The sequence below is a fragment of the Saccharomycodes ludwigii genome, chromosome IV, assembly GCF_020623625.1.
Source record: "Saccharomycodes ludwigii strain NBRC 1722 chromosome IV, whole genome shotgun sequence".
NCBI lineage: Eukaryota > Fungi > Ascomycota > Saccharomycetes > Saccharomycodales > Saccharomycodaceae > Saccharomycodes > Saccharomycodes ludwigii.
In genome coordinates, this window is record NC_060203.1 from 1,363,363 (window position 1) to 1,388,280 (window position 24,918).

At 30.8% G+C, this 24,918-nt stretch overlaps 8 protein-coding genes and 1 non-coding gene across 9 annotated transcripts; 5 read left to right on the top strand and 4 right to left on the bottom strand.

Annotated features, from left to right (window-relative positions):
• Nucleotides 1-605: 605 nt before the first annotated feature.
• On the top strand, nt 606-1,301 carry PHS1 (enoyl-CoA hydratase PHS1; the record flags this gene model as incomplete). The annotated part of the gene is made up of 1 exon (XM_046078208.1): nt 606-1,301. The coding sequence occupies one exon, from the start codon at nt 606-608 to the stop codon at nt 1,299-1,301; it is 696 nt and encodes a 231-aa protein (XP_045934604.1).
• A 674-nt stretch (nt 1,302-1,975) lies between these two features.
• Nucleotides 1,976-2,530, top strand: MRPL49 (mitochondrial 54S ribosomal protein bL21m; the record flags this gene model as incomplete). Its single annotated transcript, XM_046078209.1, has 1 exon — nt 1,976-2,530. The coding sequence occupies one exon, from the start codon at nt 1,976-1,978 to the stop codon at nt 2,528-2,530; it is 555 nt and encodes a 184-aa protein (XP_045934605.1).
• A 658-nt stretch (nt 2,531-3,188) lies between these two features.
• Nucleotides 3,189-8,168, top strand: BCK1 (mitogen-activated protein kinase kinase kinase BCK1; the record flags this gene model as incomplete). The annotated part of the gene is made up of 1 exon (XM_046078210.1): nt 3,189-8,168. The coding sequence occupies one exon, from the start codon at nt 3,189-3,191 to the stop codon at nt 8,166-8,168; it is 4,980 nt and encodes a 1,659-aa protein (XP_045934606.1).
• Nucleotides 8,169-8,272: 104 nt separating this feature from the next.
• On the bottom strand, nt 8,273-10,192 carry TOK1 (Tok1p; the record flags this gene model as incomplete). Its single annotated transcript, XM_046078211.1, has 1 exon — nt 8,273-10,192. One exon carries the CDS (start codon nt 10,190-10,192, stop codon nt 8,273-8,275), a length of 1,920 nt encoding a protein of 639 aa, XP_045934607.1.
• A 557-nt stretch (nt 10,193-10,749) lies between these two features.
• On the bottom strand, nt 10,750-10,822 carry SCDLUD_003673. The gene has a single exon. It is a non-coding gene; the product is annotated as a tRNA-Ala (tRNA).
• A 1,107-nt stretch (nt 10,823-11,929) lies between these two features.
• On the top strand, nt 11,930-15,514 carry SRS2 (DNA helicase SRS2; the record flags this gene model as incomplete). Its single annotated transcript, XM_046078212.1, has 1 exon — nt 11,930-15,514. The coding sequence occupies one exon, from the start codon at nt 11,930-11,932 to the stop codon at nt 15,512-15,514; it is 3,585 nt and encodes a 1,194-aa protein (XP_045934608.1).
• A 232-nt stretch (nt 15,515-15,746) lies between these two features.
• GWT1 (glucosaminyl-phosphotidylinositol O-acyltransferase) lies at nt 15,747-17,228 on the bottom strand (the record flags this gene model as incomplete). Its single annotated transcript, XM_046078213.1, has 1 exon — nt 15,747-17,228. The coding sequence occupies one exon, from the start codon at nt 17,226-17,228 to the stop codon at nt 15,747-15,749; it is 1,482 nt and encodes a 493-aa protein (XP_045934609.1).
• A 350-nt stretch (nt 17,229-17,578) lies between these two features.
• DPB11 (protein kinase activating protein DPB11) lies at nt 17,579-20,395 on the bottom strand (the record flags this gene model as incomplete). The annotated part of the gene is made up of 1 exon (XM_046078214.1): nt 17,579-20,395. The coding sequence occupies one exon, from the start codon at nt 20,393-20,395 to the stop codon at nt 17,579-17,581; it is 2,817 nt and encodes a 938-aa protein (XP_045934610.1).
• Nucleotides 20,396-21,133: 738 nt separating this feature from the next.
• SIP4 (Sip4p) lies at nt 21,134-24,574 on the top strand (the record flags this gene model as incomplete). The annotated part of the gene is made up of 1 exon (XM_046078215.1): nt 21,134-24,574. One exon carries the CDS (start codon nt 21,134-21,136, stop codon nt 24,572-24,574), a length of 3,441 nt encoding a protein of 1,146 aa, XP_045934611.1.
• Between the last annotated feature and the right edge of the window lie 344 nt (nt 24,575-24,918).

Genomic DNA, 24,918 nt, shown 5'->3' on the forward strand with positions numbered 1-24,918 from the left:
CGGATGCCTTTCAAAAGCAAATTATCGAGTTATTACAAAATTCAAATGACAAAGCTGGGAAAAAATAGATGAAAAAAACAAAAAAAAAAAAAAAACTTTATTTAAAAATATATGTGAATTAAATACAAATTCGATAATTAATTAATTTAAAAGTCATTGGTGTTAAATGTTATTTATTGTCGTTATGGCTTCCTAGAAATTTTGAAAAGGATGTTACCATGTGATTATCAAAAGGATATATACAGTCGTTATAACAAAGTAATTCTTCACCCTTAGTAGAATAAAAGACTTTGCTGAACCTTTTTTTCTTTTTTTTTTTTTTTTTTTTTTTTGTTATATGTAAAATAGTTAAAGGTGTCTTATTTTCCGCAGCCTTTTTTTTTCGAATTTGTGAATTAAGTTTCTACGTCAAGTCATTGCACAACGTTTAATTTTGAAAGTGAAAGCCTTACGCATTTTCCTCAATATTCTTTCTCTCTTCTCAAAGGAAAAAAGAAAAAAGAAAAGAAAAATATTTAAATACTTACTCTTTTTTTTTTTTGTAAACTCTTTTTACTTTTTTGATTGCATATTTGAAAGTAAATATCAAAAAATCGATAGCAAGAATGGCACCTATTAAAAGTAAGAAGACAACTACTAAAAAGTTGAAACCAATTTATCATCCTTTAGTGCTCTACAATTTACTTTCTGGTTTAATATGGGGTTACCATTTATATAATACCTTGTTTTTATACCCTAAAATTGGACAACCACAATTTTATTTTGAAACAAATAAATCGTTGACCATAATTCAAACATTTGCTGTAATTGAAATTTTAAATTCCTTGTTTGGTTTTGTTCGTTCTCCATTAACAACAACTGTAGCCCAAGTTTCGTCTAGATTGTTGATTGTTTGGGGTATTTTTCAAGTTTTACCAAACTCACCAGCCACCAATACTAATAAAATAATTTATGTTACATTATCATTAGCTTGGTCCATCACTGAAGTTGTAAGATACTTGTATTACTTCTTTAATTTGATTCAACCTGAACCCCCCTTTATTTTAAGTTTACTTAGGTACAATTTATTTTGGATTTTATATCCAACTGGAGTTGGTAGTGAATTATTAATCATTTACTATTCATTGAATGAAGCTGCTCAAAATATTTCCTATGTATACAAATATTTTTTGATATTTAGTATGTTATCTTATATTCCAGGTTTCCCAGTTTTGTTTATTCATATGATTCATCAAAGAAAAAAAGTTATGAAACAATTATTTGCTAAGAATCAAGATGGCCTGAATAAAAAGAAGAATTGATATTATTTCTCAGAGGGACATATTATAATATATTCACATATATTTTTTACTACTTTTTTTTTTTTTTTTACAAGTAATTTAATTTAAGTTTGTCTTCTTTTACCCTAGAAAGGTGTATCATTTGTAGTGATAAGATGGAAAATATAGTAAGTTGGTAGTCTCTGTATATTTTCAAGCTAGTTAGAAATTTGATCGTTTTATAAGAATTGGCCTTTCATGCAACTTGATTATAATGATATAATGAATTGATTCATTATTTAAATTGTAAATATGAATAAATCCATCGATACGCAGTAAAAAATGGGAGGAAAAAGACATACAAAGTCCGTAATTCTCGGTCTGACTACTTGTAAATATCGGTCGGGTAACGTATTAATACATCATTACAGATTCAAAATCCATTATCATCCGTACACCAAAATACAAATTGTTATAGTAAAAAAAGAAAAAAAGAATAAAAAAAAAAAAAAAAAAAAAAACTTTTTCCTTACTTTTCCCTCTTTTTCTGTCACACTTTTCCAAGTTTTATCTGGTAATAGAATCTTTCTTACATCACGTCAACAGATCACTGTTTCTACTATTAGCCCACCGAAGGACATTCATTCTAGGAAACTTGAGGGAGAAAATCAAAATAGCTCATTTATACGGAAAATTAATCAAACACAATTTTTGACATGAATTACTTACGTGCTTCTTCTCCATCGCAGCTAACAAAAATTATTGCCAAACCATCATCGTTATTTTTATTAAAGAAAACTTTTACTACATTTCCAGCATTATTCAGTGATGTAAGCGTTAAAAGCATATCATCTGTTACACCCAATATAGCAGTTGCTGATAATAAAACAACTGTAAAACCAAATATTCCCAGTGTTAATTTGAAATCTTTAAAATTAAGTAACGAACTATATGCTATTTTTAAAATTCATAACAGACCATATTTAGTTACTGAAGGTGATAAAGTTATTTTGCCATTTAAGATGAAAAATGTTGAAATCGGTGATATTTTGCAATTAAATGATGTTGTAACCATTGGCTCAAGAAACTACAAGTTGGTTGATTACCCAATAGCTTCAAATTTGTATTCCTTAAAAGCAGTTGTTTTAGAAAAAACTAAGAGACCAATGAGAATCAGAGAGGTTACTAAACAGAGGAATAGAAAAGTTCGCCATGCCATGAACAAGGCTGATTTAACCATTTTAAGAATTACTGAATTGAAAATTAAATAGTAAGTTATAATTCTTTTTTCTTTACTTTTTTTTTTTTTTTTTTTTTTTCCAATAAACCTGGTAATTAACAATAAGCATATATAATATTTTATAATCGTACAATGTAGTTACCAATATCTGTATATAATAAGACGAAGAATTAAATTATTAGACTGTATATTGCTTTCAAGTCGAATCTATATTATTCAAATGATTTTCGTGGTTCTTAATATGTAAATATGAACTTGTTTATTGTATTCCGTAACCGTATTGGTATTAATATTATTAGAATTAATAGTAGTAGTAGTATATACGTTATTACACATTTTGGTATTAGCTGGCTAAAAGAAAGAAAAAAACATTTCCTATAAAAATTAAAAAAGGACTTTTTAACGTGTGAAAAATGGAAATGCCTCCAAAGCGGCGGTTAACCAAAGTCACTAACGTATTTTTTTTTTTTTTTTTTTTTTTTTTTTTGTATTTATATATTAATATATACCTAAGTACATGTTTTCTAAAAATAAAATAGTTGGCTTTATATAAAAGAAAAGAAAATTTTAATCCTTAAGCTTGACAACTTTCAATCAGGTCTATAAAGAATACCACAAAAATATAAAAACAAACAGTCACACCTTGCTCTTTGTTTGTTTGTTTGTTTTTCTTCTCTTTAAAACTAATAATGCATGAAAGTATTGGTGGTCCATTGTTACAACCCACACAGAGTAATCTTAGCACGGATAATAAAAGTGTAGCAGTGGAAAATAATAATAAATTAAATGTCCCTCAAACATATAGGCACTTTAAATCTGAAGAAAACTTTAGCTTTGGTAAAAAAGCCATCGATGAAAACAAACTGATATTTGACTGGGATGTTACAAACCCAAAAGAATGGAGCCTGAAAAGAGTAACCACATGGTTTCGACTAAATGGTTTTAATAACACTTGGATATTATTTTTTAAAAGAAATCAGATATTTGGGGATGATTTTCTAAAGTTAATGGCATATGATAATTTTGTTAAATATGAAAAATATTTATCCATCAATAAAAATTCATGCTACGAACGGTTCCAATATTTATTGAAAAGAACAATGGAAGACAACGTTATTTTGCAGCATTCCCACAAAAAATCAAATAGTTCCTCTGATTCAAGTAGTTGTACCATTACCAGTGGTAGCAGCGGGAAAAACAACAACAACAAAATTTCTAAAACACACGTCAGATCACATTCGGAAACTACATTTGTGGATCCTTTGAACGTTAAATCCATTAGTCCTACTATTTCAAATCCCAGTACGCCATTTAGACTAAGCAAAAATATGATTGGCTCGGGCAAAACAACTTCCAACCATTCGTATTCACCATCATCCGCAACTAGTTCATCTCTATCTTCACCATTATTTGCTGGTGCATTCACACATAATAAAACCTTATCTAACGGCAGTGACAATAGTAACGGCAGTAATAGCAGCAACGGCAGTAACGGCAGTAACGGAAACATGAAAAGTATTAGTGAAGTTGGTAACTCTTTGCTTTGCACTAATGGAGAACAGCAAGAACCCCAATTGCATGTACATCAACTACAACCAACACAGCAAACAAAACTTCAAAGCTTTGGTTACTCTCTACCTTTACCAAAAACGCATCAAAAGGCCAAAAGTGCATCTTCTCTATATAGAAGAAGTTTGATTTCCTTAAGAGGAATCAGTACAAATTCAAATAGTACTACAACAATAACAAATAATAATAAAAGCAAAAAAAATATGAGCGTGGGCAATACTCCGATATTAAATTTGAAAAATAAAGGTAGCATACCAAATATCAAAGTTTCCACCAATGCTGATGACATATATGCAAACATCCAAAGTTCTAACAAAGACTCCATTAATACTAATTCATTGGTATCTAGTAATTCTAGTTCGGTATCAAAGGGTAGTAAAATAATACCGAACATCAAGAATAATAATAATAATAATAATAACGCAACATGCAACAAATCAGATACAAAAATATCTCCATTATCTCCTAGTCATAATACCTTTTTTAAAAAGCACCAAAAAACCAGCTCTAATGAATCATCCCTCTTCAATTCATTATTCTGGAGTAATAGTGGCAATGATAGTAATGCCAATAACACCAACTTGGAATCTGATGCCAATATTGATTCGTACACTTTATCTTCTCAACGTTCCCCATTGTCCACCCATTCTGTATCCAGACAATCATCTAATGTTACTGTACTTGGTGAAAATCCAATATCGCCTGATATTGTTACAAAATCTAAAGTTACTCCAGTAACTTCGAATATTGACCATGAAGAAAGTACTAAAATTACATCGAAACAAATAAATTTGGAGTTGGATAGTGATTTTTTACCGAATGGTCATAACGATCCTAATTTAAATGCTAAAAAGTATATTCTATTAACCAAAGACAAAATGGCATATTTTCCATTAGATATTAGCGGCGTGGAGTTGGTAGAAGACTTTGAAGAAAAGATATTAAACGAACTATCCATTAGACATAAAAATTATAATATTCATTTAATTAATTTTGACTCCAAAATAGGCACAAAGCCTTTAAATTGCGAGGCTTTAAAATATATTATAGAAAATAAATTTCCTGATGATTTGTCTAAATTTTATGTTAAAGATTTGTTGAAAATACAACTTAATCCAAAGAAGAGCAATTCCTCTGTAATATTAAAAAGTAAAAAGGGGCCAATTATATCAGCAACTAGTAGTATTAAAACTTTTACCAATGCTGATTCTACAAATAATGGTACTGCTACGGACTCGAGTGAATTGGCTGCTGGAGCAAAAAGGGTAACCGCCAAAGTCTCTCCAGGAGCACCTCAGCAGTCTTATGACAAACATATACCTAACAACCTATCAGATAGGGCAGATACACCTACCACATCCCGCAAAATTGATTATATGAATTCCAAAGATTATTTAACTTATTCTTCCAATAATTCCTCTTTTAAAGTTATTATACCTGATAACAGCCATAAAATAGATTTTAATGAAAAGAGAGATTCGCCATATTCTATATTAGAGCCAAAACGGGAGGCACCAAAACCACCAACAACTATCACTACCGACAATAACATTAAGGATCATAAAAATTTTAAAGCAACTACAGTAAATAGGAGAGATAGTTTGAAATCCATCAGAAGAAACACAAGACCTCCATTAAAGAGACCACCGCCACCTGTTAACATCGATGCTAGCGTATCTTTAAATGCTGCAATAAACAATACCACTCAATCTAGAAGAGTTATTTCTAATCAAGATACCAACGTTTCTGCATACACACCAGCAACATCGCAAGTATTAGTTCCGCAGCCATATAAGGGGTTGAATCCTGTTACTATCTCGCAAACATCTACCACCAGTAACACTAATAGTCTTACCAGAAGTTTGTCCAAGAAACAAAGTGCTACTTCTTTGGTTAGTAGCAGTTCGTATGATTCTTCGTCACCATCCAATAATATCATGAATAGGTCTAACTCGTCTGTTCAATCTTCAATGGTGTTTCAATCTCCTCCAAGGCTACTTGAAAGAACTAGTTCCAGGCGTGTTATTTCCTCTGCCTCAGCAGCAGACATTTTTGATGAAAATGACATTTCTTTTGCTGATGCTCCACAATTAAGCGAAGATGATTGTGGCGAACGTATTAGCAGAGGGGATACCAAGGTTTTCGATGAAAATGGTAAAAATAGTGCTGTGAATAGTGAACTTGATGAATCTATTTACGAATCTGCTTCAGAAAAACAAGTGACCTCACAAGACGAGGACTGTGGTGACGATAGATGCAGTGATTCTTCTACTGGTATAGTATGGGCAAATAATGATGCCAGACTTAAGAATAATAAAAATACTAAGCCACCAGTATCTATTTTCTCCTGCTCATCCTCTTCCTTTTCCTCCACCTCTTCTTCTTCTTCTTCCTCTTCTTCTTCTTCTTCTGTTGGTATTAATTGGAAGAAAGGAGTTAATCATACTGCACAAGGTTCAAAGCTTAATACCGATGTTGCTGTGAATGACGCTGAGGTTAATACAAGTGATGACGATGAAAATGTTGGTATATTCTGGAAAAGCGACAATGCAAAAAATAAGAAAGACACATCAAAAACATTTATCAGTAAAGATGACGAGACCAATGTAACTTCTCTTGAAGATGAGGATTCGACGCTATCGCTTTCAAAAGCAAGCGAAAATGGCTCTGAACCCAAGACTTTAAACGATATATCCAGAAAAATGACCATTAGACCTACGCCAGAGGTTGTTTATCAAAATTTGGAAATGTTTTTCCCCTCTGCAGATTTAGATAAACCAATATTAGAAGGTGCCACTCCACCGACTTCACCTAAGACACTGGATCCAAAAAATAGCAACAAAAATATGAGTATTTTGCCCGCGCTGCAAGATATGTATAAATCATATACCCAATGTTCCACAAAGAAGCCATCTATAGAGCAAGGGTTGTGTTCACCAAATAGATCATTGAACACTACGTCTAATTCAGCGAAGAAATCTCCCGGTAATAATACATTAGGTGTTCCTAAAAGGAAAAAAACAATTAGAATGGTAGCGCATGAAGCACGCGAAGCCAGAAAGAAAACCAGTAAGAAATTGAAAAGACATAATACTACTAAATTGTGGGGCACAAAGGTAATTGAAATAACTGATAAGCAAAATTTTGTTTCTATTAACAAAAAAAAGAATTCAGATGGCCAATATAAAGAATTTGCCTGGATTAAGGGGGAGATGATTGGTAAGGGGTCATTTGGTGCTGTATTTATTGGGTTGAATGTTACCACTGGAGAAATGATAGCTGTTAAACAGGTTGAAGTACCCAAAAGCAGGTCAACTAACGAAAATACCAAGAATCTTGTTGAAGCTCTAAAAAAAGAAGTGGAAACTTTAAAGGATTTGGACCATCTCAATATTGTTCAATATTTGGGCTTTGAAGTGAAAAATAATGTTTATAGTTTGTTTTTAGAATATGTGGCTGGTGGATCTGTTGGCTCTTTAATTAGAATGTATGGCAGATTTGATGACCAACTTATCAGATTTTTAACAGAGCAAGTGTTACAAGGTTTATATTATTTACATTCAAGGGGGATTTTGCATAGGGATATGAAGGCAGACAATTTACTATTAGATGTTGATGGTGTTTGTAAAATCAGTGATTTTGGTATTTCGAAAAAGATCAATAATGTTTATAGTAATGCTGACATGACCATGAGGGGCACTGTGTTTTGGATGGCACCTGAAATGGTTGATACAAAGCAAGGCTACAGTGCTAAAGTTGATATATGGTCTTTGGGTTGTGTTGTTTTGGAAATGTTTGCTGGGAAAAGACCTTGGTCTAATTTGGAAGTTGTTGCAGTAATGTTTAAGATTGGCAAATATAAAGTGGCACCACCTATCCCTGAAGATACATTGCCTTTGATCTCAAAAGAAGGTAGGTTTTTCTTGGATTCCTGTTTTGAAATTGATCCAGAAAAAAGACCGACTGCAGATATGTTGTTAAAAAATGATTTTTGCGTTGTCGACACGAATTTTAAATTTGGCGACACAGGATTATCCAAGTTTATTAGGGAGAATGATGAAATATTAACAAACCAGTTTAAACAAGATTTTAATAGATGATAGGAATATATATATATATAATATATGTACATATAAAGATGAGAAATGCGGTGGGGGGGGAGATTTAATTATATATTATACAAAAAAAAAAAAGAAAAAAAAAGTCAAAAAGAGTTGGATCTCTTGTGCTTAATTTTAGTTAAATGGGTTGAATAGTTTTGAAATGCGCTAGTATCATTAGAAGTTTCTCGCACATAATTGTTGGAGACAGAAGGTGATTTTTTCGTAGCCCTTGAAATGATATTCTCCACTTCTTGTTCTAATGAACCTGTTAGTTGTAGCAGCGCAAACCGTGACTCATTCATTGGATATCTCAAGGGAGAATACTCTGACAGCCAGAAGTTATCTATATTTAAAAACTGAAATTTAATATCTTCCAACAAAGAATAAAAATAAACCCATTCTTCAAACTTTAACTTGTAATTGTGATCTTCATATGACAGCACAGAATAATTTTTCTGCAGTAGCATGATCTGCTTAATTTTGACATGGACTTCTTCATCTGTTGGAATATCTTGAAGTTGCCCAAGTCTTTGGGAAGCCAGATCATGTAAAGTTTCCTCTGCTTGGTGAGTTTCCAGGTCTTGGTCGTAGGTTTCTTCCTGGATTTCTTCTTCTTGTTCTTCTTCACGATGCTCTATTCTGAGATCTTGTTGTATTGATTGATTCCCTGTGCGTTTGTAAAAAATTAAATGTTTCAAAGTTCTGAAAATGAAAAATAGACCCCATCTAACTTTGTTGTCGAAAATTGTAATAACTGAGGTTCCCATATCAAAAAGGAAGTCACCGACAGTGGAAATCAATGCAGTCATCAATGGCACAGCTGCCAAAGCCCAAATAACCCAGAATGCCCTCCCAGCAGAAGACTTTGGTGCAAAATCACCATAACCGATGGTAATCAAACAAAGGAAGCAGAAATACATTGCATCAAAATAATCCCAACTTTCAGCAAACTTGAAAACCAAAGCGCCGACAAGCCAAAATGAAATAAAAATAAAAAGTGTTATAAACAAGGTGATCATTTTCGTTCTCTTGTGAACCTTAATTTGTAATTGTCTCATCAATCTGAATTGCTCTATACTTTCATAATTGTTGATCAAGTTTTTATTATGTGGCGATTGTTTTCTTTTCAATTCGTATATTTTCAGGAACTTTAGTCTTTCTCTTTCCAATTTGTGAAGGACAATAATAGGACCAGCAGAACTTTTGATAATACTTGACGTCATTGCTACAATTAAACCAACTAAAATGACACCTATCAACGAAAAAATTAAACACATAATTTTCCCAGCAGGGTTGTGGGGAACAAAATCACCTAGCCCAACAGTTAATACTGAAACTGTTTCGTAATATAATCCAACACCATAAGAAATATCCAATAAGCCTGAAAACATACCTGCGCCCCATATGAACCAAATAGATAAACAAAAGGTGTAAACCATTACAGCTCTTTCGTTGTCAGTTAAATTAAACTCTGGTGGATAGACATTTCTGAAATAGCCCAAAAAATGTACTGATAAGGTTAGTGTACAACAAAAATATAAAATTACAGTAAAGACGGCATACCAAAAGCCTATTGCTCTGTGGTACAATCCATGTTTATATTCAATCCTACTGCATACTATAACATCGATTAGTAATAAAACAGATGCTAAAGTCCAACCAATTATGTTAAGCATTTGGGATTGAAGATAAGAGATTTTTTTAGAAAAATGCATTAGCAAAACCACGTTTGAGATGCAACCGATAATTAAGGAAAGAACATTGATTGCAAAAATACCATGCGGATCCGAAAGTTCTTTGCCGGTGGAAGTCATTCTCCATTTATTAACAACACAAGCGATTGACAACATATTCGCAATAGGACCAGTGACAGCAGTAATGACTGGGAAATAGCATGATATGCCGAACCAAAAAAGAAATTCCCTTGAATGAGGTTCTAGATTGATTAGCACGATTTTATTATGGTTAAATTTTAATGTCCTTGAATCATACTTCCATGGCCCAAAATCATTATATTCCATGTATAATGTATAAATAGGTGGTTAGATATTTGACCACTGTTGTTCTTTTTTTTCTTTTTTTCTTCTCTCTTGTTGTATGGGACTAAGAATGTTGGGAATAGTTTATAGTAGGATTTGTCTATTTATATGACGAAATAAAAAAACAGAGTACAGGGATTATATGCGTCTTTTTTTTAATTTTTTATTTTTTATTTTTTTTTTATATATATATATATTTTTTTTTTTGTTTATTTTGTTTATTTTCTCCCCCAGCCCCTTTTACTGGTTAATTGCACTTGAAGTCTTCATTAGAATGCAAACCACAGAGTTTTAAGATGGTTTTGTTGATTTTCATTGAGATTGAAAAAAAAAGGGAAAAAAAGATGTATATTTAATTTCAGATCGTTTATACATTTATTATTCCATGCAGATGCTATGCAAATAATAGTCGGAAAAGTAAAAACTTATACCGTATGTCTCTTTATCATTGCTTCACCTTAGCACAATCTCCCCCCACTCAGACTTAAAAATATATTGATTTAATATAGATTACCTAAACATCTAGATTAAAAATAAAATGGACGAGACCGGAGTCGAACCGATGACCTCTCCCATGCTAAGGGAGCGCGCTACCAACTACGCCACACGCCCAATTGTTGTGATTGTTTCTAATATCTAATTACTATAGAGATAGTATAATCATTTAATTAAAAATAAGAAGTGCTCACGAAACGTATATTACTCATAATTATAACATAACAACACGAATAGTATAAATAAAAAATAAAAGATAAACCCAGTAAGAAAAGTATGAAAGGGAAGGATATTTTGAAAGATATTATTAGTGATTGATTTATAGTTTTATACAACCTTTAGTATATGTAAAGACCGAAACAGAACAGCGAATTAATTACCAACCCCCCCCCCCCCCCAGAACTTTTGTAGTTACTGCGAGTAATGCCGAGTTACGCTTACGACAGAAACTGTTATAAGGATTGTTAATTGGTTAGATTCGCTCTTAATCGATCTTTTTCGTTTTTGTATATCTTTCATATATAATATTCAATTATTTAAATTAACTCTACAACTTTCTTTACGGATAAATCATAATAACATAGTATCTCACCATTTATGGTTATTAATATGTGTTTTATCTTGTTTATAGAGTCTGCCTTATAACAAAACATGTTATAAAGTAGCCTGAAATAGTAATAAGTTCTCTGCAAGATATGAACTCAGATACAACGTCATACAAAAATGAAGAATAAACCAAACAGTGTGAATTAAAAAATGACATAAACAAAATGAATGGATTCACGCCAAAAGGTATTAATTGGGTTGTTAAAATACACAACTTTGAGGTAAAACATATTGCTTAGCAATTAAAAGATGATTTGTTGAAGATTTATTTTTTTTTTTTTTTTTTTTTTTTGGCGTTTTTCTTTTACATAATAGAGCTAAAAATAAAAAGTAAACAAAAAAAGTATTTTATTACACTTGAAATATCACATCTGGATCATTTTTTTAATTTTTTTTTTTTTAATACTTTCTTTTCTTCTCATAATTCCTCTTCTCTAACTTTTTTTTTTTTTTTTTTTTCTATCTCCCTTACCGTTATGATCACCATCGGTTCCTCCACGGAGATACATTTTCAAATCCTAGCAACTAAATACTTGGAATTTTTAAAACCAAATACATTTCATTATATGCATATATTATCTGATAAAGGAGTAATTAGAGGCTACCTAATAATATCCAATGTCTTCACCTTTATCCTTTTTATCAGATTTAAATGAATCACAAAGGCTTGCAGTGGAGTTTGATCCAGATGGTGTACTACAGGTTATAGCTGGGCCAGGTACCGGTAAAACAAAAGTTTTGATATCCAGAGTTTTATATTTACTTATAATAAAAGAAATAAATCCAGAATCAATAATAATAACAACTTTTAGCAATAAGGCCAAAGAAGAAATACTCGAGCGACTGCATAATGGCTTGATAAACACACCGATAAATGAAAGGTCTATCACGGTGGGTACATTTCATGGCATCTGTTTTTCATTACTAAAAAAATATGGTAAAAACATAAACGTGGAAAGGTTCGATGTTATTCAAGAGAGTGATCAAGACAACATCATTAAAAAAGCCATTGCAGATATTCCGGACCAAGTTCTGGACCGCTGTAATGTTTATGGGAGAAAGGTCAATTTGATGGAGCCCAAAAACAACGGAGAATATGGCTTAAGTATTAGGTTAGTAAAAAAACAGATTTCGAAATTAAAAAACAAAGCCATTACGTTTCATGACTATCAAAACTCAACTGACAAGGATATTCCCTTGGAATATTTTTATAGTGCTTACGAAGAGGGTTTGTTGAGAAATGAAAAAATAGACTTTGATGACATGTTGTTGTATGCCTACAAATTGTTGAAAAAAATAAACTGTATTCCCAAAGTAAAGCATGTTTTAGTTGACGAGTTCCAAGACACAAGCGTTTTGCAAATCCAGTTAATGTTCCTAATGGCCAGAGGGAGCAATGTCCACTCCTGCGGTATAACTGCTGTTGGTGATCCTGATCAATCCATATATTTATTTAGAGAAGCGATGCCCAATAACTTTCAAGAAATGGCCAATGTTTGTAAACTCCCCGTTAGCAACATACTACTAACTGAAAATTATAGATCTACACAAAAAATTTTGCATTTTAGTGAAACTTTAATGAACCAACAGAAGAAAGGTAGGGTAAATAGAGTAAATTTACGCGCACAGTTTGATTTGAAGTTTGGTCCAATTTACATGAATTTTCCTAGTTTAAAGGCAGAAGCATTGGGGATAGTTGCTGAGCTTATTTACCTCAAGAGCCTATCCAATGGCTTTAAGTATAATGATTTCGCAATTTTGGTGCGTCAAAACAGACAATTGATATACATTGAAAGGGCACTGATTGATTTTAGAATACCCTACAGAATCACTAAAGGGCGCACATTTTGGGAGAAGAAGGAGGTGCGGACTATCATGAACCTTTTGAGAATTGTATGTTCTGATCATGAGCCTTCTGCCATTAAAGAAGTTTTGTTGTATCCACCAAGGGGATTAGGTGTTTCTGGACTAGCTAAGATTAGTAATAGATTCATGAACGCAGCAAACGCTTTTGAAGAGTTAAAGCAATCAAAAAATACACTACCGAGGAACGGATTGAAAGTTGTGGACGGTCTTATTAAAAGTATTGAGGAATGCAGAGAAATGTTAAGAGTAAATTTACCAACAAAGGACAATTTAAGACTAATTTTTGAAAAGTTGTATAAAGACTCGCAAATGGAATATCTTTATCTGTACCATGGTGATGTTAGAAAGGCTGACCCGAAGAAAGAACCAGATTATCAAAATGTAAGGCATAAAAACGTTCTTGTAGTTAAAGAACAACTTTTGGAATATGTACCATCTGATGAGTTACAAACTAAAAATAACGAAATAGAGTCCGACATTATTGATTTTTTAAAAGCAACCAGTCAGGATTCCAATCCCGAATTAGCTGAAGAAAAAATATCAGACGCTACAAAGCAACTTGATCTAGCTTCCGTTTCTGAAACTTCTACTCATATACCACAAAATATGGCTGATGCAGATAACAAATCCCAGCTTAATATTGCTTATGACAAAAACTTTATCCTGGATTTTATCAGATCTGTTAGTCTTTTTGGAAGTGATACAACAGAGTCTAGTGCAACTGGACTTGATTCAAGTGATAAAGTTACCCTATCCACTGTTCACAAAGCTAAAGGTTTGGAATGGTCAGTTGTATTTGTTCCTGGTTGTTCTGATGGGTTTATCCCCTCCTTTTTTGGTGATGCAGACGATAACGATGATGATGATGATGATGATGATGATAATAATAATAATAATAATAATAATAATAATAATGATAATGTCACTGCTAGTGATAATGGAAAAACTGATACTGGTTTTTCCGATGATAACAAGTCTTTCAAATACAAAATTACACCTGAAGATTTACTGGATGAAGAGCGAAGAGTATTTTATGTCGCATTGACAAGGGCCAAAAAGTATCTATATCTAAGTTCTATTGATTTTAATGAAATGAGCGGAATGAAACTAAACAAGAGTGAATTCTTAACTAATGATTTTTTAAAACAATGCGAGCCGCATCAAAGAATCTTTGATAATATTAAATGCATTAAACAGTTTTACGAATCGTGTGATGTACCTGTTGATAATCCAAAATTTTCCTTTGAATCTCTTATTGAAGATTATTCCCTTTTTTTATCCAATGAAAGAACAGCATTTTATTGGAAAAAGACGCCTGTTTTTAACAAAGCTAATATTAATATATTAGAAAACACGGGAAACCAATACTTGAATGATTTTACCACTGCAGCCAATATTATGGATGGTTTTAATAAAAAGAAAAATATGATAAAGAATAACAATAATAATAACTCAACAGCGAAAAAAAGTTTACTTTCCTCCAGAAAAACTTTGTATACTAATACCAATTCTAGTTTTGCTCCAAAAACTATAGATAAAAAAAGTTCCAAGACTCTTATTATCCCTAAAGCATATGCACCTAAGATTGTTCAAAGGGAGGATTCAGAACTAGATTTACTTCAACCACCGACAAAAATATGTACTTCTAGAAAAGCGATTAGATCTAATGTTAATAAACCCACTGACAACATTTATAAACGTCCTATGCCCCTCAATTTGAATGTTAATAAAGACAATTCTGCTGTTGAACCGTTTCAATCACCAACAAAGAACTATGCTCTGAAATCAATAACTGTCGCAACTGGCAACAACACAACTAGTGATAATGTTTGTAAGTCACCGACTAAAATATTTGCACCTAAACCAGAGGATTATTATTTGAGGAGCCCGACAAAAAAAAAGTCATATGCACCTGATAAACCTAAGGAAATTAAATTAGATGATACAACATCTTCTTTTACTAAAGAGGGAGAGGAGGAAGAAGAAAGTGACAATGAGGTGGATGTTACGGCAGCTGAGATACTACATAATCCTGAAGAACTGCAAATCGATGAGAGCCTAATACTTACGGACGCAGCCAGTTTGGCAGGGAAAGTATTGCCTGTTATGAATAAAAAAGGGAAAAAAAAGATGGGACACATAAAAGAAGACGGTAAATGTGAAAATGCGTCAGATGCAGAAAATCTCAAAACGGTTAACAGCAGGAAAAAAGTCACTAGAGGGAAAATTAAAAAGAAAAGAGTGCTTGCTCCTGTGGGAAAAGATATTTTATCTGTTCTTAAAAAATGTCAAGAAAAATCAAAAAAAATAGATACAGAATATATAGAATTGGATTGATAGGTTTATTATTTTTAATATATTATGTTGCTTTTTCTTTTCTAACGGTAATAAATAATATTTTAACACGTATATTAAAAAAAAAAAATTCCTTTTTTGTACACAGAGCAAATAATCATATATAGAACAATTTTATTTTAGGTATAAAGTTTATATACAAAAAAAAAAAAAAAAAAAAAAAAAAAAAAAAAAATTGGAAATTTTATTTCATACATCAACTGGGAACTAGTTCCTAAAGTTTTATAAAAATCCTATTGATAAATAATAACAATCCAATAGAACATACAAACAAACAATAAATTAACAATATGGTCAAAGCTTGAATAGTTGTTTTATCTAAGGTGTTGATGCACATATTACATAAGCCGGTACTAACGTTGGCTACTAAAAACATAATTAGCCCATTAGAGTTCATACTTTCAAGTGTTAATGGAACTTTGTAATTATCTTCATTTTTTAACACTATAGAATCAATCAGACAATAGCATAACAAAAACCCGATATTATAAGTCACAACCCACAAAACGTAAGGAAGATTAGCAAATCTTCTTGATACATCATATGGATCAACCTCAAAAACTAATTTTGAAAGTGTTAATAATATAACAAACCATGTAATTAGTCCCTTTAAAGGTGTAACCGTATCCCACCTTTTTTGATCTCTGGCAGTTGTTGGTGTTTCAATAGATATTTTGTATAGGTTTTTTAAAGTTGGTCTATTACCTAATAAAAACCCACCAATAGTTTGACCCCACAAAAATATAGAGCTATAACCTAAAAATGACGCTAATCCTTCTCTATTAGAACTTAAAAAGTCATATCTTGGACTTAATACCAAATATTTAAGAAAGCTCTCGTCAAAAATTAGAAAAAGTTCAAAGGATAAGGAAATTATAAGTGCTACAAAAAATCTGGGAATAGGTGCTACTTGAAGAATAGGATCAACAAATAAAACCAGAAAAGGTGGCAACAAGGATAACGTGATGAAAAAATTCCAATGGACCCCATATTCAGTAACATGTTCTTGATATTCTAGATTTTTCACAAAGAAAAGTCTCAATAAACCCAGTAATAACAAAACAGCGCCAGATTTCAGACTCGCTAACACCTCGCTAAAAAGTTTAGGTTTATTTGCATTTCCAATTTTTTCTAAATTTTTTTCTTTAATTTGTTTTTTAAAATAAGAACGTGCTGATACCACTCCGTTACTGAAAACAAATGAACCGACACCTAAGTCCATCAATGATGTACCCCAAGTCTCGACTTTAGCAAATCTACGTGGGAATATTTGGAAATCAACAGCTAATATCGCAATTGAAGTTAAAACTAGCATAGTACCACGATACCCGGTGATAAAACTTTTTTTGGTCAATTTAAAATCTTTCTGTTTGTGCTTATTATGATTAGGAAGAGGTTTTTCAGAGTTGTTACTATTCGCAGTCAATAATTTATATACAATTGTGGGCAATAATATCAATATATTTAAAAAGATGGGGGAATCTGAATATGTAGTGATAGACAATAAAACAGCAGCCCAATTCAGTAAAAAGTCAATAATGAGAACTGTGATTTTACCATATGATGATGAATTAAGTATTAATTGGGAACATAGATATGTGGTTAATGCTATTGATGTGACATAATTGATTTCTGAAATTGTACCTCCACTCAAGCCTGTGACAAATAATTCTTTACGTTCTTTTAGGGTTGCCATTCTTTTCTTTTTATTGCTTTTTTTTTTGTATCATTTAGGAAAGTGTGCTGGCTTGTAGATGTGTATAAATATGTGTAGAATAAACTGTTTAAAAAAAAAAAAAAAAAAAAAAAAAAAAAAAAAAAGAAAATTGTTTTAATTGTGTAAGATAGCTTTTATATTAATCGTTATTTTTCCTTAAAAAAAAAAAAAGAAAAAGAAAAAAAAAGATATTTTTAAACCTAGTTTTTAAAACAGAAATAAAAAAAAAAAACAAAAAAAACAAAAAAAAAAGCAAATAATATTAGGTATGAATCTTTATTGCAATATATTTATTATTTAGTCTATAAAAGCAAATACAGAGGATTCATCTACACACCTGTGGTGGTACTACCACGAAGACTAGCTTTCAATTGATTTCTTGTTAATCTTCCGCTACCATTAGTATAGTTGTCTGTGTTAATATTTTTCGATTTTCCGCCATCTACAACAGGTACGCCATAAGTAATTTGAGTACTCCTATCTTTATTAATATTATTCTTATCATAATCGTCCTCTTTTCCACCTTCAAAATAATTTTGTACAATATTCTTATTATTGTATCCATTATTTACACAGACAGTAGTTTCCTTATTGTCCTTAGAAACATCATTGGTAGGGATGGAAGTAACATCTTTTATCCCTAGTTCCCTATTTGTGTTACCGCCCACTTTATTAAGACTACGATTGTTGTCATTATCATCATTATCATTAGCATTATTATTATTAAAATTATTTGATGAATAATTATTTAAATCTTGCCTAATTTTCTTAACTGGCGACTCATTTTTAACAAAGTTAATCCAACTAGAAGATCTTTTAGCAGGCGAAGGCATGTTCACATTTTGTTTCTGACTATTTTTGTCATTACTACCATGAACTATCTTGCCATTAGTACAGGTATCCTGAATAGAATTTGCAACAGAGATTTTGGACAAATTTTCACTATCCAGTAAATCACCTGACAATTGTTTACTCAACTTTCTTGCTTTACTTTTAATATTTTCGTGATCTATAGTATTATTAATGGTGATGTTTTTATTTTTACTAATATTATGGTGTCTTTCAATATCTTTAGATGAATTAAACTTGTTTAAAACTTCTTTTCGTTTATTTTTCAAACTCTTATTTATACTGGTGTTACTAAAACTAGGATTATTATTACTATTACTATTACTATCAGTATCATTATCATTATTATTATCATCCCCTACCTCAATAAACCATACCAAATTATTATCCAAATTGATATTAGTGGTCTCATTGTCTAGCCTATTATTAGTAGGATAAGTAATACACCATCTTTGATCATTTAAATATAATTTCTTAAATCTTTGCTTACTCATAAAATTTGTACTACCAACACTAGCACATTCATGAATTAATTCAAATAATTCAAATAAAATACTCGGTGTGACAGAGGGAATTGGGTTAATTGATTTAATAAACTCCAATTTTTTCCTTAGGGATTCTTTGGTGACTATAGAAATGTCGTTATTATTAATAGTATCCATATTAAAATTCATTTCGAGTTGAAATAAGTCTGCATATTTGTTTTTATACCATAGTGGATTAGTTCTTGATATAGATTTAGAGCTTAATGCGGCTAAATTCACAATTAGTACATTTGTTCTTTTATTTAAGTTTTCGGAAAATTCCAGACCAACATTTAACTTAGTTAATAATTTCAAAATCTTGGTTATGTGCAATAATTCAATATTTTGAAAACCACTAATACTTATTTTTATACTATTGTTTGCAGTATTTTTACATTTAAAATTTTTAGTGTATAAAAATGGTTTGGACCAATGATCTGTGGGAAGTATTAGTTTTTTATAATGCAAACACCTTTCAATATAAAATTCAGTAATTTTTTGATATTTAGATGAAACTTTACAAAGTTTTGAAAATATCGAATTTGGAATAGATTGAAGTTCTAAATCATGTGGAATTAAAAAAAAAACGTGCTTATTATTGGTGGATATTGTATTCAAATCAGCATATGGCATAATATCTCCTCCATTTTTGGTAATTATTTCAGTTAATACTTTCAAATGTCTTGAGGAAAACGCATAGCATATGAAAAAACAAGCAGTAAAAACCTTGTGCTCAGTATCTTGTGTCTGGGATAACTGATCATTATTTTTGGTACTCAATGTTTTATATTTTTCTAGTCCCAGAGATGTATTTTTATTGTTCCCGTTCTCGAATATTTTATCCCAAGTAGTATGTGTGTTAGTACTATTAATTTCATTTGGCAGCTTACTTTTCTTCTTTAATGGTACATTGTGTAATATATTATTATTATTATCATCATTTTTGATAATGGCACCAAGTAGCATCTCTGTTTTTTGATGGTCAAGATTATTCCAACATTCTATAACATGCATAGCGCCTATATCATCCCACTTTCTAGCATAATTTTTTTTTAAGTCATAATACATGGGATTGATCAACATATTCCTTATAAAACAATCATAGAGCCACTTGGGATGAATGATAAGTAATCCATCATCAATGGCCCATTTGACTCTACTACTTTTGATATCATTGCTTAACATAACATGTTCCGCGGGGGAAGAATGCTGAATATAACATTGAGTGTTAATACTATTTTTATATCCCATGGACCTACACAGTTTGATAAAAAATTTTTGATCCATCGAGTTGCCATTTATCAGAATACTATCAGAAATTGGATTTATCCTGGCTAAAAATATACTTTTATGAAAAAGTTGCAATGGTTTTATAGAAAAATTTGTTTGCAAATATGATTTAATATCATATTTAGAACTAGTATTAACCATGGTAGTAAATGCATTATCTAGCCATTTGGTATATACGACGGTAGTTAAAACATTATAGTTCATAAGTATAATGTCATCCGATCTCTTATTCACTATGAAGTTATATTTTTCAGATTGGAAACAATCTTTTGTTAAAATATCATCACATATTAATAATATATCTACGTCATCGGTTAGGTTTGGAGAATAGATACCACCCATGTGGTGTAATATTTTCATTAATGTTTTAGTAGTGGAAACAGATGAAATACCAGTGGGACATATTCGTATATTATGCAGTAGGGGTGGAATATTATGCAGCTTTTGATTTTTGACCTTGTTGTTGGTGCTACTATTTAACATTTCATGGGTTCTCTTGGTTTTTATTTGATGATTGTTTTGAGCATGCGCATCATTGAGAATAATTGTATTTACTTATCAAATTGATTTGGGACAAAGAATAAGAAGAATAAGAAGGGAAAAAAAAAAAAAAAAGAAAAAGAAAAAAAAAAGAAAGGATCTATTTAGTACATTTTTGTACAATTCCGAGGTGTTTTCAGAGTGTATTTCGGATATTATTGTGACTATGATTGTACTTTGTTTTATTTCCATGTTTTTTATTTGTTTGTTTGGTTCCATTTATCCGGGAAAGAAAAAAAAAAAAAAAAAAAAAAAAAGCGTATATAAATCAATAAATTTAAAGCGGCCGGATGAAAGGTGGAGAAAATGTATCTTGGAAGAAAGAAAATGTATATAAAATGGAATAAGAAATGATCATTAAGAATAAAACAAATTAAAATAAAATGTCATCTTTTTAATTTTCTTTTTTTTTCCTATTTTTCCTTCTTATTTTGTTGCTTTAAAAAAAAATAAAGTAGAATAGACTTGTATATATATATATATATATATACTAGTAACAAAAAAAAAAAAAAAAAAAAAAAAAAAAAAATAGATGGGCGGTTAAGCGCTAAACGGACAAATATATTAACATATAAATCATAAGTCTTATTTGGGAAGAGAAAATAATAATAACAATAACCATATACAAAATCAAACTATTCTTTATCTCAAACAATCTACTTTTTTTGATTGCAGAGAATAATGTCCAGTAATTGCGTAAATGATAAAGCCACTGCTATTACTTCTGCAGGAAAACTCAAAAAAAGAAAATATGGCGATAAACAGGATATTAAGAATAAGCCGGTTTTATTCAAAAATAAAGTAAGATCATCTCAAGCATGCGACAGATGTAGATTGAAAAAGATAAAATGTGATGGAATCACTCCAACTTGTTCTAATTGTGCTAAAATTGACTTCAAATGTGTTAAAAGCGATAAATTAAGCAGAAGAGGGTTTCCTAAAGGATATACTGAGATGCTAGAAAAACAGGTTGTACATTTACAAAAATTGTTAGATAGTAACAATAGTAACAACAACGACAACAGCAACAACAACAACAACAACAACAACAACAATAATAATAATATTAAAACTAACAGTTTTAACACTACCAAAGGCAACATGAATAATGATGGCAAAATACCCTTTATCAATGACACCATATTAAACCATGAAAACTATTTGATCGACGATTATTACTACATTGGTACTGACCCATTAAATATGCTAAATACCAACAACAATGTATATACTGTAGGAACTATGCCGGATCAAAGTTTATTTTTATTTCAAAATTATTACTTCAACATACTATGTGCTAATGACAGTAATTTGTCCTTAATCGTCGCTTCTCAAGAAAATGTAGGGGAAGAACAAAAAACATTATTTATACCCAAAAGCTTCTGTAATTTAATAAGCCTGGCCGGACAACAAAGAACCTCTCCTACAGATGTTAACACTCCTAATAACAAGAACAATAAGAACAGCAATGGGGGAACCACTCTTGTATCAGACAGTGTTTTAAAAAAAATAGCTTCAAGGATAATCGAAGATTTTGTGGATATAGAAATGTCCTTAATACCAATATTGTACCCTAAAAAAGAATGGAAAGATTCACTATTGGTTACATTATTGGACGTCGATAATACAGCTAACAACACTACAAACACTTTGAATTTATGCTGTATTTTATTGATATATGAATGGAAATTTAAATTAATTTCCATCAATGATAGCAATAACGAGCGTATTTTGCTCGAATTAATCAAACTTGTGTGTTTGCAAGATACCAAAAGCATCAAAAGTACTCAATTATTATTGTTGCTGACTTATTATTCCATGTCTTTGAGTCCCCCCAGTAACTATAAATATGAATTAATTAATTTATGTTTCAGTAAAATATTGACTCAAGGATTGTATATCGAGCCCGATAAGTTTACAAATAGCAATACCAACAGCGATTATAAAACCACTAAAGTAGTAACCTATTGGTGTTTTCAATTTTTGGACACGTGGTTTAATTTAACTATGGGTAAACCAAAATGCAATTTTACATTGGACGAATTCCAAATGAAGAATTTAACTGAGATATCTGCAGTTTTGCCTAAATCAATGAAATCCTATATGTTGCTATCTCGTTTTATTGTGGATGGGTTCGATGGACTAGACTTGAAACAATTAGGTGAAATAAACGGCAGTAAACCCACCGGCGCTAATACAACGTTGCATAATGTTACTGGTATATTGCTTAACTTCAAAAATGTTTTAGAGAAATATCAATTGTATCATTCTATCGGAGAACATCTTATAGACAACAATATGAACAGCAATGACGTCCACAATACTACCAAAGAACATGATACTCACGGGATGATTAACAACAGCTCCGAAAAAACTAACCACGATGCCACAGCCAAAACAAAAAACATTAGATTATTGGAAACTATGTGCACAAAGTTAGATGCAAGCCACATAATGGAAATCAAAATATCATTATACTATTTAATTGTTAAATTATTGGTTACCTTGTACTCAAAAGGTATTGATGCTGATGTATCTATTTATAATTTGGCCAATGAGATTTTATCTTTGTATTATATTATTTTGAAAAGAGATGACATCAGTGTTGATATTACTGTTAATAATGAATCTACTTCAGCTATCTTGGTAATACCACCACATTTCCAGATATTACATTTTTTACCTATCAACAACATAGCTTTGGTTGACTTTTGTTTAAAAATTTTAAGGGAGAAATCTTTTAGTGATGGTCATGATGAAACTATTTTTAATGTTTGGGAAACGTTTTGGGATAACAAACGTATTTTGGAGACAAAATTTAAAAAACAGACCAATAAGGACGAAATAAATAGCTTTTCGGCAGGAAATAATAGGAATACCCATGATATAACCACTATGAATCACATGAATAGTTCTATCAAAAGTTTTTCCAATTTTTTGCTGTTACAGCAATATATCACCAATGGGAATGTTATCAAAAACAACGAAGGTAACCTCGCCAGTCCTGACATATTTCATACTGCTGATGATAATAGCACCAATGACCCGGCAAAAACTAGTATGGATAAACAGGAACCAAAGGAAAACCTAACCAGTGAGAGCATAAAGCAGTTTTTATCAAGCCCCTATGCAACGACTGGCGTAGGACCTAACACTTTATCTAATAGTGTATTTAATAACGTAAATTTCAATGTTTTCGGTCAATTTAAAAGTAACCAGGCGGATATCATTAATACAACAAAGACATCTACTAATAATGCGAATCCTGTTGATAGCACGTTCGACAATAACAAGAGAACATATAGAATGATGTCATTCATTCAAGATGAGGATGACGAGGGATATATAGAAGACGATGAAGAAGATGATGATACTAATAACGACAGTAATGAAAACCCTTTAGAAATTATTTTTCCACCAAGAAAATTGCACGCTAATAATAACAGTAATAATGAACACTACAATCGTAGACATAACAGTAATATTTTTCCATCAAAAAAAAAGAATACTACAAACTTATTTCCCACTATTACATCAATTCCTACAACCAGTGATAAAAACAACATTAAAAATAGAAATAAAAATAAAAATAAAAATAATCACAAGAGTATAGGAATTACTATGCGTACCGATATTAACAATAATGCCAGTAGCACTCTTCCAACGACGAATGTTACAACCGCTGTACAAACCCCACCTTCGAATGTTGTCAATGAATCAACTACACCTAGATCATTTATAGATTTGTTAGCTGTTGCTGCTTCAGGTAGGCTAAATAAAGATGATATTGATAATAAAAACGGTGAAAGAGAAAAAATGAATAAGGAAAGCATTATACTAGACACAAATATGGATAATAATAATAATAATAATAATAATAATAATAATACGGGTAATTCTGCCAATAATGATATTTTAGAACAAACAGTTGATGATAATTCTACTCAAAATAATGGTGCCACGTATAATTCCACCCAAAATAATGGTACCACGTATAATTCTACTCAAAATAATGGTACCACGTATAATTCTAATACTAGACCTATTGCTACTACTAATAATAATAATAACAAAGAATTGACTTTAAAACCTACATTAAGCATACAAAACTTAATTGAGTAGGTATGATTAGTATATATATATATATATATATATATATGTAAATGTGTGCGAATTTCTCTTTAATAATATCTTTTATTCTTATTTTTGAACCTATTTCTACACATTTTTCTGATAAAATTAACAATTTGTATGACAGTAATTGTACTAAATATTACAACAAAGTTATAATTTTTCAATTCACATTAGTACTAAGTTGTAGAGCCATGAAAAAAGACATTTTTAGTAGTAACAATCTTTTATCTTAAATAATATTAATTTTTTTTTCTTGAATCAAAACGTAAATAAACGTTTATAATTAATTTTAATCGCGTAGCAAATTAAAAAAAAAAAAAAAAAATTGGTTT